Source organism: Rattus norvegicus, chromosome 12 (genome assembly GCF_021556685.1).
Source record: "Rattus norvegicus strain SHRSP/BbbUtx chromosome 12, alternate assembly SHRSP_T2T, whole genome shotgun sequence".
Taxonomy (NCBI): Eukaryota; Metazoa; Chordata; class Mammalia; order Rodentia; family Muridae; genus Rattus; species Rattus norvegicus.
In genome coordinates this window covers 21,013,103-21,027,133 of record NC_141545.1, presented here as the reverse complement: position 1 = coordinate 21,027,133, position 14,031 = coordinate 21,013,103, and the positions used below count along the sequence as shown (strand labels likewise).

Here is a 14,031-nt window from a genome sequence, read left to right as displayed (position 1 = left end):
GCACAGCATCCCCACAGCTGACCAGCGTGACCAGCGTGGGACAGAGATGCCTAGGGTGCTCTGGACAGGGCAGCGGATGGCCGGAGAAATGATGCACCCACTACTCACCTCCTTCTCCAACTCCAGGTCAACCAGAGCTTCCTGCATCTTCTCCTGGCGGCCCAGCTTCCTCTGCAGACCTTCCAGCTCCTCTGTGAGCAGCCCATTGGTCTCCCTCATCTCCCTACAGGGCCAGAACAGTCACGAATGTGGAGGACAAACCCAAGGAACACCAAGCCCAGGGAGCCAGCTACCAGCTAGGGGCAGCAGGCTGTGCATGAGCCTCACCTTAGATGAGTGTTCTCCTCACGCAGCCTCTTTAGCTCACGCTCCATCCGAGGCAGTCGCAACAGCTCAGATTTCATGCTCTTCACCACAGCTGCATCCTGCTCTTGCAGACACAGCTTCTGCTCCAGGTCCTGTGAGAGGCAGAGGAGAAAGGGCAGTAAGCAGCCAGAGAAACTGCAAACACAGCCTCTATAAAACAGAGAGGCTGGTCTGAAGGACACACAGGCTGATCTGGAAAAGACAGACAGACAGACATAGAGATCATGACAGTCAGTTTATGAGAAGACACAAAAAAAATGGAGGTGCCAGAAGCTAGAGAGCTAGCTCAGTCAGTAATCACTTGCCATCCAAGAACGCATAAGGCCCTAAATCCCCTCAATGCTTCCCAACACACATGCACACATACAAACATACACACCTTTTTGTTTTTTGGGGGTTTTTGGTTTTTTTTGTTTTTTTTTTGTTTGTTTGTTTGTTTGTTTTCTTTTCTTTTTTTCGGAGCTGGGGACCGAACCCAGGGCCTTGTACTTGCTAGGCAAGCGCTCTACCACTGAGCTAAATCCCCAACCCCCACCTTTTTGTTTTTAAAGACTGGTATGGTAACACAGGTTTTAATCCCAGCACTCAGGAGGCAGAGACAAGTGGATCTCTGTGAGTTTAAGGCCAGCCTGATCTACATCGTGATTTCCAGGACAACCAGAGCTACACAGAACGACTCACATTAAATACATAAATATTAGAAGATTAAATTCAAAACCAAGCCAGCCAGGTCTGTCCAGAAAAGAAAAAAGTAAACAACATCCTGAGAAATAACACTAACTAACCTCCAACATATAAACCTAATTTTTAATTAAATAAGCATTTTTTTTAACAAAGCCATGGGAGCCTCAGGGGTCTTCTAATTTGTCCTAGGACCTTAATGGTCTCTGTAGCCCGGACAGTCTAGGACGTCTTCCGGGGCTAATCCACTATGCTGCATCCTCAACACCACCGCTACAGCAGCCCTGGAGCACCCAAGAGCCAGTACCCACACCACTGCTCCTCCTGCCTGTGCCTGGGCACACAGCACCAAGCCTCTGCTCCCTAACCGCCCAGTGCCACAGGGCCCTCTGAACACAGCTTCTGCTGTGTGGGTAATGAACCTGCAATACCTGCGTCTGATCCCACTGTGTAACAGGCCTCCCTACACTGCGCCTGTCACTATGGCCCTCAACAAGGCAGCATGGGCACCTATTGACAAGTCACTGAACAAGCTGTCTGTAAAACCAGGACCAAAACAATTGATCCGGACCCTTCATAGAGCCCAGCTCCGTCCAGGTAGAGTCAAGTAGTAGGAACAAAGTGACAGAGAAGACCGAATGATCAACCTCTATGCATGAGGGAAACATGAGAGGTAAGAAGGCTGGGGTTGGGTCTAGAGAGAGGGCTCAGCAACACACAACACTTGCTGCTCTCCCAGACCCAAATTCAGGTCCTAACACCCAGATAGGAGCTCACAACTTAACCTCCAATTCCAGGCCTCTTCTGGCCTCTGCAGATACCCACACCCACACATACATAAAAATAAAAATAGATCTTTAAGCAAATAAATAAAAAAGACAACAAAGGCACAAGGAACAAGCAAAGCCTACTTTTTTGCCTTGGAACTCTCTCTCTCTCTCTCTCTCTCTCTCTCTCTCTCACACACACACACACACACACACACACACACACACACACACACACACACAGAAAAGCAGAGGAAACACACCTCCTTCCTGGGACTGGTTATCACACTAAAGACAACAGGAAACCATGGAAGGAAGCTCAAGGCGCCACCTCTCCAACGACATTCACTGTAATAAAGGAGGCTGAACTTAAATCAACAGCCCTGGCCTGGTGACCTAGCTCAGCCATGCTCTACCCCCTCTAAACCTACTTCATGGAATACCTGGTCTCAAACTCATGATCCTCTCATCTCAGCCTCAACAGGCTAGGCTCACAGTTGTATCCTATGCACACCTCTCTAACCCTAGATTGCAGTCCTCTGTGTTAGCCTTTTCCCGTGGATTTCTTGTGGGTCTTCATCACTGGGACACTTGAGCACTTGAGTACTCACTTGGCCTCCCAAGGAGCCAGCACAGGGCCTGGCATCCACGAGACAATCAGCATGCATCCTCTAGGCAGGAAGGTCTGTGAGTGACAGGACTGCCTCCACCCCTGCTTAGTATAGGAAGCTGCACAGACTGACAGGAAGCACTTACCTTAATCTTCTGCTCCTGGTCAGTTCTCTCTTCTTGACTGGCCTGTAGCTCCTGGATCTTCTGATTTGCCTCCTGCCATTTCCTGTGAGAGAAGGGCATAGTACATACAAGACCAGTTCATAGTGCCACCTCAACCTTACCCACATTGGACACACATACACACCTATCTTATCCGGGGATACATCAAGTCCTGAGCACAGGCTCTAAGATTGTGACATTGTCTGATAGGGTTCCAAGGGAGCCCAGGCTACCTGTGGCATGACCTGGTTTTCTGTCCACCACTCAATCCACAGTGTCTGTCAGCCTGTGCTACTGCAAGCACCAGAGGCCACCCAGACCTGCGCACACAGGGGGTTGAACATTACTAAGGCAATGCCTGCCCTAGGAACTTGGAACCAGACCTTCAGGGCAGAATCCAAAGGCTTCTGACTGCTACCCCCTAGCCACCACTCATCTGTTCCTCTGTGACCTAGAATGGCTGGTCCAAGCATGGCAACCCATACCCTCAAGACCTCACTTAGCTTGGCCCCTCTATGGAAGCCAGCTCCAGGAAGACAAATACTAAGTTGTCACCCTCTGATTCTGACACACACTTCCCAAGGCCAGAGGCCTCACTATGTGTCCTTCATGCAGTTTATGGACTGTCTTAGCAACTGACACAGGCTGGCCATGCTCTTACCGCTGCTGCAGTTCCAGCTGCTCCTTCAGCTCCTGCTTCTCAGACTCCAGGCGCTTGACCTGTACCTTCTGGTCCATCGCACTCAACTGCAGCTCGGAGACTCGCCCCTTCAATGAACTAATCGTCTGGAAATAAAAAAAAACTGGCTGCTTGCTGGGGTCCCATCTGCATGCAGACAATGTACCAAAAGTACCCATGCATGGCTTTCACACAGAGACCAAGGAGAAAGGAAGGACAGTGACCTCCCATATGCTACCTAGGACAGAACAGAGCCCAGTGTCCTACAAGCATGTGGTGAGTAGACAACACAGTCTCTTACGAGCACCCTGGCTCAACACCTGCCTTGTGCTCCACACATTTGACACAGATGTTGGTCATAGCCTCTAGGAAAGCTAGTCCTAGCTATGTCTGATATTCTAAAGTATTAGCCTGCATGCAGGCTACCACACCCAGCACCCTGGACCCCACATGTCTACCTCAGTATTTTCCACACCCACCTCCGACCTCCATCACACTCTAAGTCTCGCTAGCACCTGCAAGTCAACATCCCAACAGAATGTAACCCAGGATGGAAAGATAGCAAGATCCTGGCCAAGATGCAGGCCATCATCAGAACTCAGCTTTAGAGCTCAGCTGGCGAAACAGGCCTGTTAACACAGCTACTTAAGAGGCTGAAGCAGGTCAGTTAAAAGTTTAATTGCCATGAAAGCTACAGAGTAGATCCAAAGCCAATTTGGGCAGCTTAACGAGAACCTATCTCAAAATAAAAAGTAAAAAGAAGGTAAAGCACAAAGGCACAGTTTCTGGCACTTACGAGGCAGAAGCAGGAGAACCAGGTGAATTTAAGGCCAGCCAGGGCTCTATGGTAAGATCTTGTCTTAAAAAAAATAAAAGTTGGGGGCTGGAGAGATGGCTCAGTGGTTAAGAACACCCGACTGTTCTTCCAGAGGTCATGAGTTCAATTCCCAGCAACCACATGGTGGCTCACAACCATCTGTAAAGAGATCCGATGCCCTCTTCTGGTGTATCTGAAGACAGCTACAGTGTACTTATATATAATAAAATAAATCTTTAAAAAAAATAAAATAAAATAAAAGTTGAAAACAGAGAAATGGCCCAGTTGTTTAGAACACATACTATTCTTCCAGAGAACTCGAATTCAGTTCCCAGCACCCACATCAGGTGACACAACTGTCTATAATACCAGCTCCAGGAAATACAAGGCTTCCTGTATCCAGCCTCCATGAACACCTATATTCACATGCACATACCACACACATGGTTGGACACACACACAAACACACATATACTCCATACACATAAATGTAACTAAAAATATTCTTTTTAATCTCAAAAAGAAAGTGGGCAGAAGACGTGGTACAATAGTAGAGTAACTACCTGAAATCTCCTATGGGGGCACAGGGAATCAGCATAGTGTACAGCCCCTGCCTAGAATCCCCCAGTGAGGGCTGGGAGTGTGGCTCAGTGGCCGAGCCCCTGCCTAGAATCCCCCAGTGAGGGGCTGGGGCGAGGCTCAGTGGCAGAGCCCCTGCCTAGAATCCCTCCCATAATAGATCTCAGGATAGGAAAATGTGAAACAAGCAAGTAAGCTGGGCCAGAAGCTAATGGAGAGCCATAGTACTTGAAAAAAAACACAGTGTCAGAGCAAAGCCAGTAGGCCCAGTCCAGTAGACTCGAGGATGGACAGAAAGTACATCTGGGCTGGGGATTTAGCTCAGTGGTAGAGCGCTTACCTAGGAAGCGCAAGGCCCAGGGTTCGGTCCCCAGCTCCGAAAAAAAGAACCAAAAAAAAAAAAAAAAAGAAAGTACATCTGACACCATTGAATGTCCACACAAACAAACCTGGGGGAACCTCCCACCCTTGCTCCACATATACCTTACTAGTAGGTCTCTCCAAGTGCTTTCCAAGAAAGAGCACACTAGCCTAGACACTCAGGGAAGCCAACCCACTTAGACTCTGCTACTCAAATTAATATTTGCAAAGAGTGACCTGAAACCACTATTAAAAAGAAAAAACAACCTTACCAGAGTGGGCCTAAAAAAGTCCTTAAGTGGTGTTGGGTAGCCCCACACTGGGGCCTAGCAGCTCTCTCTAAGCAGCATCCTCTACAAAGTGGCTACAGCTTTTGTTTCCCTGTGTATGGGAAGCCACTGGGATGTATGTCAGTGTTACAGCCCATGTCCTGTGGGAGGCTGGCTCAGGGAAGCCTACCTCACAGCAGCGTGAAACCTCATCACGACATGCAGGCTAGGATGGTATTGAGAACAAGTCCAAAGCCTGGTGGTGGTGACACAGGGCTGTAATGTGGGCATAGAGAAGAGGTGGAGGCAGGAGGACCAGAAGCCAAGGTTACTGTTGAATGACACTATTCTCCCAAGCGAATGGCTACTGTCTTCATGACTTTAGCTGTCACCGCTGGGTTTGTGGACAATGCATCCCACGTATCTAACCACTCATATTCCCACGTCCTGCCCATCCACCTATGCTCAAGTCTGCACTAATGGCACATGCCCTGGGGGTCTTGGGGAGGGGACAGAGTACACAGGCTGGGAAGGACTAAAGGAGGACGGATTCATCTACATAGCTGTAGGGAAGCCATATTCACACTGGGTAGACTTCTCAGTGTAGCTGCTTTGGGGTCACCCACTTCCTATCACTACCCTATCATGCATGCTCATTAGGAGACCTAACAAATTCAATGGTTCCCCAAGAGTGTCTTTCATCACTTAGAAGGGAAGGAGCAGACATAGCCTAGTGCCTAGTGCCCTCCCCAGGGAGAAAAGTCTTTCAATATTATCTGGCTACACAGCTAGTTTGAGGCCAACCTGAACTACATAAATCCTTGTGACAAAAAAAGAAAAGGAAGGAAGGAAGGAAGGAAGGAAGGTAGAGCACTAGCCACTCAGAAAGGACTCACATAAAGCAGGGAGAAAACCTAACTCCAAAGTCGTCCTCGGAGCTTCACATATGCATCCACACACATAATGAAAAGAATCAAAATGAAAAAAGAACATGTTCAAACCAGATGACAATGGCAGACCTTTAATCCTAACACCTGAGAGCCTGAGGCTGGAGGGATGCAAGTCTGAGGCTGAGTTAAATGGTGAGTCTGAGGACAACGTGAGACCCTGTCTCAAAATAAAAACAAACAAAAACAAAAATAAAGGGACTGGAGATTTGGCTCAGGGTTAAACACGCTGTCCACTTTTCCATAGGACCTGGATTCAGTTCTCAGTGCCCACAAAGTGACGAACGACCATCTACAACTCCAGTTCCAGGGACCTAATGCCTTCCTCTGGCCTCTGTGACAACAAACATGTATGAAGTATACTTAGATACAAGCAAGTAAAACACTCATTCACAAAAATAAAATGAACTAAACCTTTTCTTAAAATCAGGAAACTGGGGAAAGGTCCATCAGTAAAGTACTTGCAGGACAAACATGAGGAGGAGCTGAGCTCAGATCTCCAGCATCATGAGATAAGCTAGGCACGCCAGCTAGCTCTGTGACGGCTGGACAAAACGTACAGTCATTTGGGCGAAGGAACATCAATTGACAAAATGCTCCGACCAGACCAACCTGAGGGCAAGTCTAAGGGGCATTTTCTCCCTGGGGATTCATATGGAACAGCCTGACTCACTTGGGGTGGTGCCACCCTGGGCAGATGAGCCTGAGTGCTACAAGGCAAGGCAGGCTGAGTAAGCCATGAGGAGCAAGGCAGTAAACTGTGTCCCTCCACAGCCTCTGCTCCAGCTCTCTCCTCTAGGCTCCTGCCTTGAGCCTTTGCCCTGACTTTTCTCCATGACAGACAATAAGTTATTAACCTGAAAAAAACACTCCTGCCTCCCCAGCTGCTTTTGGTCTTGGTGTGTTGTCACAGCAATAGAAACCCTGACTGGGACACTAGGTGTGGTGCCACACACCTGCAATCCAAGCACTAAGGAAGCAGACAAGAAACTCCTGGAATTAATCAAGCCAGAAGACAGCCCCAGGTCTACTAAAAGACCCCATGTCACAAGATAAGGTGGGCGGTGACTAGAAAGAGCCTTCAGCAGCAATGCCTGCTTGCCAAATGTGGACAATGTGTGTGCACGTGCATGCAACATGCATACCTCAAGAACACACACTACACACACTATACGCATGCACACACACACACACACACACACACACACACATCTAACAGTGAGTGCCACCTTTTGGAGGTTTCTCTGCATTCAGTAGAGTACACAGGACACTAGGTGCTATGACAGACAGCCTACCCTGATAAAGGACAAATACCATGGAGGAGATGGGCAAATCCACACGTGAACAGATGAATGGCAGAACTGCAGAGGGTTGGGGGGTGGGGTGATGAACCGGGGCACACGACTGAAACCTGCAGTGGAGGGCTTGTGACTTTGGACTGACATGGAAGTGCTTCCCTAAGGAAGGCCACCGAGCCTCTCCTACTCGTCACCGAGGGGTATGCAAAGGTCTCCTCTACTGTGAAAGGGCCAAGGACCTGGGCCAGGCCTGTGCCCATGTGAAGCAAAAACCCACTCGTCTGGAAACAGATCACGGCTCCTCTCCTGCCAAGACTTGCTTCGGAAGACAGATGCGCCAACAACTTTAACATGCTCCCCGGCACTGCAGAGGCAAAAATAGCCCGCAGCCCGCTCCAAGGATCTATCAAGTGGAGAAGGTATGGGGACAGAATACCAATGACACCATGCGGCTGGCCCCTGGAGCTCTCAGCTGCTCCCTTCTGGCACCTGTGATCTCAAACACCACAGAAGAGGGGCAGGAGGCCTGGGGGGGGGGGGTCCAACTCTCTCCAAACCCTCACTCAGGCAACCTCCAAAACACACCAGCACCAGCTTCCCGGGACTGTGCTGCACCTGCAGCCCGGTTCAAAGGCAGCCTCTGATGCTAACAGAGCTCACTGCTAATCAAAGACATGCAAATCCACAGGCACGGCAGTCTTACATCTTCTGGAGAAAAAAGAAACAGGACTTACAGAACATTCCCTATCCATGACAGACAAGATGACAGTGACACCAATACCTCAGTCACGGTGGCTGTTAACAGTCCAGCAAGTGATAGCAGCAGCTAGAGAGTTGCCCGAGGACTGTAACCCTGCACCCTGTTTGCCCAAACAAAGCAACACTGGGGAAGCCAATAGGTACACACAGGAAGCCATGTACCAAACATATATGAAGACACAAAATCAATGGACTGGTCAATTATGAAATTCACATTTACAAAGACCAAAGGCAGAAACGTGGAGAAGCTCACTCTTGTCATCCCAAGACTGTAGAGACTGAGATAGGTGGCTGTCTCAGGCTCAAATCCAGCCTGGGCTACAAACTGAGACCTTGCCTCAAACAAAACAAACAACACCTATGTTCAACACACTCGCTGACCCTGTAGAATGCAAAAATCAGTGTTCTCACTATGATTACAGCCCCCAAAACGAAGTCACTCCCAGTGCATGTACTGAAAATGAAGGCTTCAAGTTTGGTGTATTGGCATACACCTTTAATCTCAGCATTCAGGAGGCAGAGGCTGGCCCATCTCTAGCATGAATTTGAGGCCAGCCTGGTCCACAAAATGAGTCTAGGACAGTGAGAGCTATACAGAGAAACCCTGTCTCAAAAAACTACTAGATAGATCTTAGATAGATAGATAGATAGATAGATAGATAGATAGATAGATAGGTAGATAGATAGATAGATAGATGATATAGATAGATAGATAGATAGATGATATAGATAGATAGATAGATAGATAGATAGATAGATAGATAGATAGATAGATAGATAGATAAGATAGGATAAGATAAGATAGATGATATAGATGATAGATGATAGAATAACATGAAGGTGCAGGCAAGAGACAGTTTAGCCCGTAACATGAGAGCCTGAGTTCTACCCCCGGAACCCATGCAAAAAGCTGGGTGTGGTGTTGCTCATAATCCCAGTCCTAGTGAGACGAGACCAGTACATCCTATACCTCGCTGGCCTGCCAGTCTAGCACACTTGGTGAGTATCAGGCAAGAAAGAGATCCTATCTCAAAATACAATGCAGGCAGGCAAGGGAGGGTGTTGGAGAGATGGCTTGGCAATTAAGTACACTTGTTGCTGTACAGAGGATCCAGGTTAAGGTCCCAGCACCCACATCAAGCAGCCCACAACTGCTTTTTAATTTCAGTTCCAGGAGATCTAATGGCATCTTCTCGTCTTCACGGGAACCTGCACTAACATGCGCATGTCGGTATGTTTTTGTATAGTTAAAAATAACAACAAGGTGAATGCACCTGTGGAAAACCAGCCCAGGTTGGCCTCTGGCCTCAGAGCCATACACACACTCATGTACCCACCCATATGTGGGCATGCTCGCACACGGAGACAGATGAAAAACTAAACTGAAGACATCTTGCTGTCACCATGTTGAATCATGGGTACATGCATTCTTCTTAGAAAACAGCCATCTGCACCAGGGTGAGTCTAGGTCCCGGCACGGGGCCTGTGCTCACCTCCCTGGCTGCAGCCAGGCCATCCTCTCGTTCCCGCAGCTGCTGACTGGCAGCGTCCAGGCTCTGCTTGCACAGCCTGTGGCGCTCCAGCTGCTCCCGCATCTTCTCTTCTGCTGCGGCCTCACGCTCCTGGAGCTGCCGAATGCGTGCCAGGAGTTCCTGGTTGCGATCCACCTCGCGCTGTGGAGAAGGAAGAGCTTGGTCAGGGAGTGTAGCACGCAGAGAAGCCAGGCAGGCCTGTCAGCCACAAAGGACAGAGCCAGGACCAGCCGAGAGGCCCGGGACTCCAGGGCTCCTGATTCGGAAGCATGGTGACTCCCACTCTGCGAAACAATTGGCGCGGACTGCACGACACTCGTCACACTGTCTGCTCACTGCTCCCCGCCTTGCAAGAGAAGATAACGCACGGAGAATCTACAATTCAGACTTGACCTTGGAATGAAGCTGAGCTTCTGCAGCGCCAGCAGATCTTGTCTGGCCATGCTCAGGGTGTCATTAAAATGCGTTGAGACTCCCCACGGAGAAGATGACTACAGCTAGGAAGGCACTGGATGGCAGCTGCAGCTGTCCTGAGTGTCCATCACACACATTCAGGGCCACCACACTAATCTCTAGGAGAGCTGTGTGGCTCAGAGAGGTGGGGACAGCACTGAGGTCCAGTCACATCATGACTGCCATCACTTATGTCAGCCTTCTTGGACTTCTCCAGCTGAGTCTGGAGAGGACAGGACTGAGAACAGGTACTCGGCCCTCAGCAGAAACTACCTACCCAAACCCCTACTCAGAGCTTCCAGGAACCTCAGCAGCCAACCCTACTCCATGACAGCAGGTGTCACCTGTGTCTAAAACAGCCTTGCAGCCCCAAACCAACAAAACTCAATGCACACACACAGGGCTCCAGCCCCTAGGGAGAAGCAAGGCTGAACCAGACCTTGAAAGGTCTGCAAGGGCAGCCTTAAAACAGCAGGAAGAGGGGCTGGAGAGATGGCTCAGTGGTTAAGAGCGCCGAATGCTCTTCCTGAGGTCCTGGAGTTCAAATCCCAGCAACCACATAGTGGCTCACAACCATCTGTAGTGAGATCTGATGCCCTCTTCTGCTGTGTCTGAAGACAGCTACACTGTACTCAGATATAATAAATAAAATATTAAAAAAAAAACTGCTTGCCCCTTTAAAACAAAACAAAACAAAACAAACAAAAACAGCAGGAAGACCTGTCTACATCTACACATCAGACAGGTCTGCTCTGTGACTGAGGGAGGCAGGGAGGCAGGAAGGAGGGGAGGGGAGGGGAGGAGAGGGGAGGGGAGGAAGGAAGGGAGAGGGGAGGGAAGGGAGGGGAGGGGAGGGGAGGGGAGGGAGGGGGAGGGGAGGGGAGGGGGGGAGGGGAGGGGAGGGAGGGGGGAGGGGAGGGGAGGGGAGGGAGGAAGGAGGGAGAGAGGAAGGAAGGGAGAGGGGAGGGGAGACGTATCATAGTACTTCGGACCCAGAAAGCACTCTAGCAGCACTGCTTGCACTCCTTCAGAGAGGACACTGTTCAGGCAGGGCTTCAGACCTTCCTTCCGCCTCACCCACAAGGTGGAGGGGCACCTGACCTGTTTAATCTATCCACCATCAAATGAGCTGTCCCAGAAAAGCCACTATAGATGTCAAAACTCCAAGGGACAATCTGACATTTCCAGCACTACCCCACCCCTTAGAGTACCTCTGAGCAGGACATAGAAGGACCAAGTTCTCGCTTTCTCATCACTGTGGTGCCTGCTTCTACCCCCAGGGGAGCCATCCCTCACTCACTCAAGCATCCTCCACACCGGTGAGGAGACATCAGCACTGCACACTGGAGAAGCATGGCAGAAGACAGGCTCTGCCTAAGAGGCACGACCAGGCCACCAGCACAGGACATAGGCCGGAGTGCAACAGATCTACTCTTACGGTTAATCTTGACTGTCAATTTAGCAAGATTTTGAATGTCCTAGAAGACAAACCTTCAGGGATGTCTATGAAGATGTTTCCACAGAGCTTTATCTAAGGAAGGAAGACCTGCCCTGAAACAGGCAGACTGGCCCCAGTCTGCGGTCTCAGACTGATTAAAAAGGAAAGATGCCGAGTCTACATCCCAGACTTAAATCCACCTGACCGGCAGCACACCAGGAAGAGGCTAGCCATTCCCACAAGGACAGGAAAAATTATGACGGGCACATCAGACAACAACAGGGCATATGGCCGTCACAGGGAAAGAAGGAAGGTTACAGACTTTGAGGTCTGATGCACAGCCTGTGTCACAGTGACCCTTGCATACCCATCAGAGTCCTAGAAAGCCCCAGCAAAACCAGTAATAAACCTGAAGCAAGGGCTAGTAGAATGGCTTACTCAGCAGTGCTTGGTTTACAAGCCCGAGGACCTCAGGTTCATCCCCAGAACCCACATAAAAAGTCAAGAGTATAACAGGGTGTGCACTTGAATGTAGCTGTGGGAGGCAGAGAAAGGATCCCTCAGGCTCACTGGCCAATACCTTGTGAGACTCCCTGTCTCCAAGGAAATGGGTGGCATTCCTAAGGATGACACCAAGGTTCCCCTCTACCCTTTGCACCACGCACATAAATAGTAACTTATAGTTTCCTGCATTGTACAATCCCAAGTCACAGGGATGCACTAGTCAAGTTGCCCAGGACCAATACAGAATGAGGCTCTGGCAGGATACAACATGGACCCCACGAATCTCTGAAAGCCTGAGATTTCCTGAGCCTGTCACCCGACTCCTACCCCAGCACCTAATATTTCTTCCAGGTCACTACAATTCTTCTGGAGAAAAGAGGAAGCAGAGGCCAGTCAGAGGCCGGTCTGCCCACACCACAGGACTGCTGAGAAACAGACACAGCAAAGAGCCCCCTATGCAGACATCCCCATATCAGGCCACCCTTCTCCAACCTGCCAGCATTAGGTGGCCACAGAAGAATGCCTCTGACCACAGCAGCTGGGCCCCAGTTTGGTGTCTGACAAGTGCTGCACACAGCCCTTGGCCTTCTGGGGCTGGCTGGACCCACCTCATAGTTCCTGGCATTGGTGCTGGCCGCTCTCTCCAGCTCCACCCGAGCCCTCTTGTGGCTCAGCTCCATCTGCATCTTCTCCCGCTCCACCTGGATGAGGTAGGACTTTGAACGGATCTGCTCTGCTCTCTCCTCCAGCTGAGCAGTTGGTACCCAAAGAGAAAAGAGAGGGTTCAGTTCCCATGTCAAATAAGGCAAGTAACAACCCACAAAGAGGATCACAGTTCCAGACCAGCCTAGGACAGAGTAAGTTCAAGGCCAACCTGAACAATTTAATGAAATCTGTCTCAAAATAAAAAGTAAGGCTGGTCCTGGAGATGCACTAGAGGGATGGAGGGTCTGCCGCATGTAGCCAAGGTCCCAGGGATGGAGGCCGGCCTCCTGTGTGGAAGGAGGGAGAGAAGGAGGGATGGATTTTTGGTTTTTCAAGAGCAAGTATTTTTTAAAAACAAAGTACCCATCTTCTTATTTCACTAGTACTCAGACACAATTACCATCTATTGATAGTTCACTTCAGAAAATAGTGGCTTCAAGCCAAGGATGTAGGAGCTGGAGAGGTGATTCAATAGTAAAGGCACTCACTGTTATTAGAGAAGACCCAAAAATGACAGAAATTCACACATGCATGCAGGAGCACTAACTCACATAAAGTAAAAGAAATTTAAAAAATGTTTTCAAATAAAATAAAGGCAAAGATGCACCTCAATGGTAGATGATTGTGTAGTGTGTGCAAAACCCGGGTTCAATACCCAGTGCTACCAAGAAGGACTGGGAGGAAGACGGATGATTTAACCACAAAGGACAGTTATAAAAGACTCACAGGATGAAAGACAACGCTTGCCACCAAAACAAGCTGAGGGCAGGCGGTGCTGGGACGAACAGTCAGCAAACCAATGTTGCAAGCACTGTCCAGTCTGCTGGGCGGTGCATGAGCATCCCCAGGACTCCAGAACAAATGCTCCCAACTCATCACAGAACAGCTGCAGCCAGAGCGGAAGGGGGACAGGAAAGAGGTGAGCAAAGAAGCCTGGGAGCAGCCTGGTGTGGTCATTGTGTGCTGAGGACCAGGCAAGGCAGGAACATCACTCTCCTAGGGCCCAGAAGCCTTAACCCAACTGGAGCTATGGCTGCCACTTCTGGAGCCTGAAGCCCTTCATTCAGGAGCCCTGGCCCCTTTGGAACTGTATCCCTAGGAGC

General features: G+C 49.6%; 1 protein-coding gene across 1 annotated transcript in view; it reads right to left on the bottom strand.

The window, feature by feature from the left end:
- Mad1l1 (mitotic arrest deficient 1 like 1) overlaps positions 1 to 14,031 on the bottom strand; it is a 310,787-nt gene that overhangs the window by 288,026 nt on the left and 8,730 nt on the right. Inside the window, 6 exon segments of the mRNA NM_001109387.1 lie at positions 109 to 223; positions 328 to 458; positions 2,571 to 2,652; positions 3,250 to 3,374; positions 9,790 to 9,969; positions 12,832 to 12,972. Coding sequence (NP_001102857.1) covers positions 109 to 223; positions 328 to 458; positions 2,571 to 2,652; positions 3,250 to 3,374; positions 9,790 to 9,969; positions 12,832 to 12,972 — 774 coding nt within the window.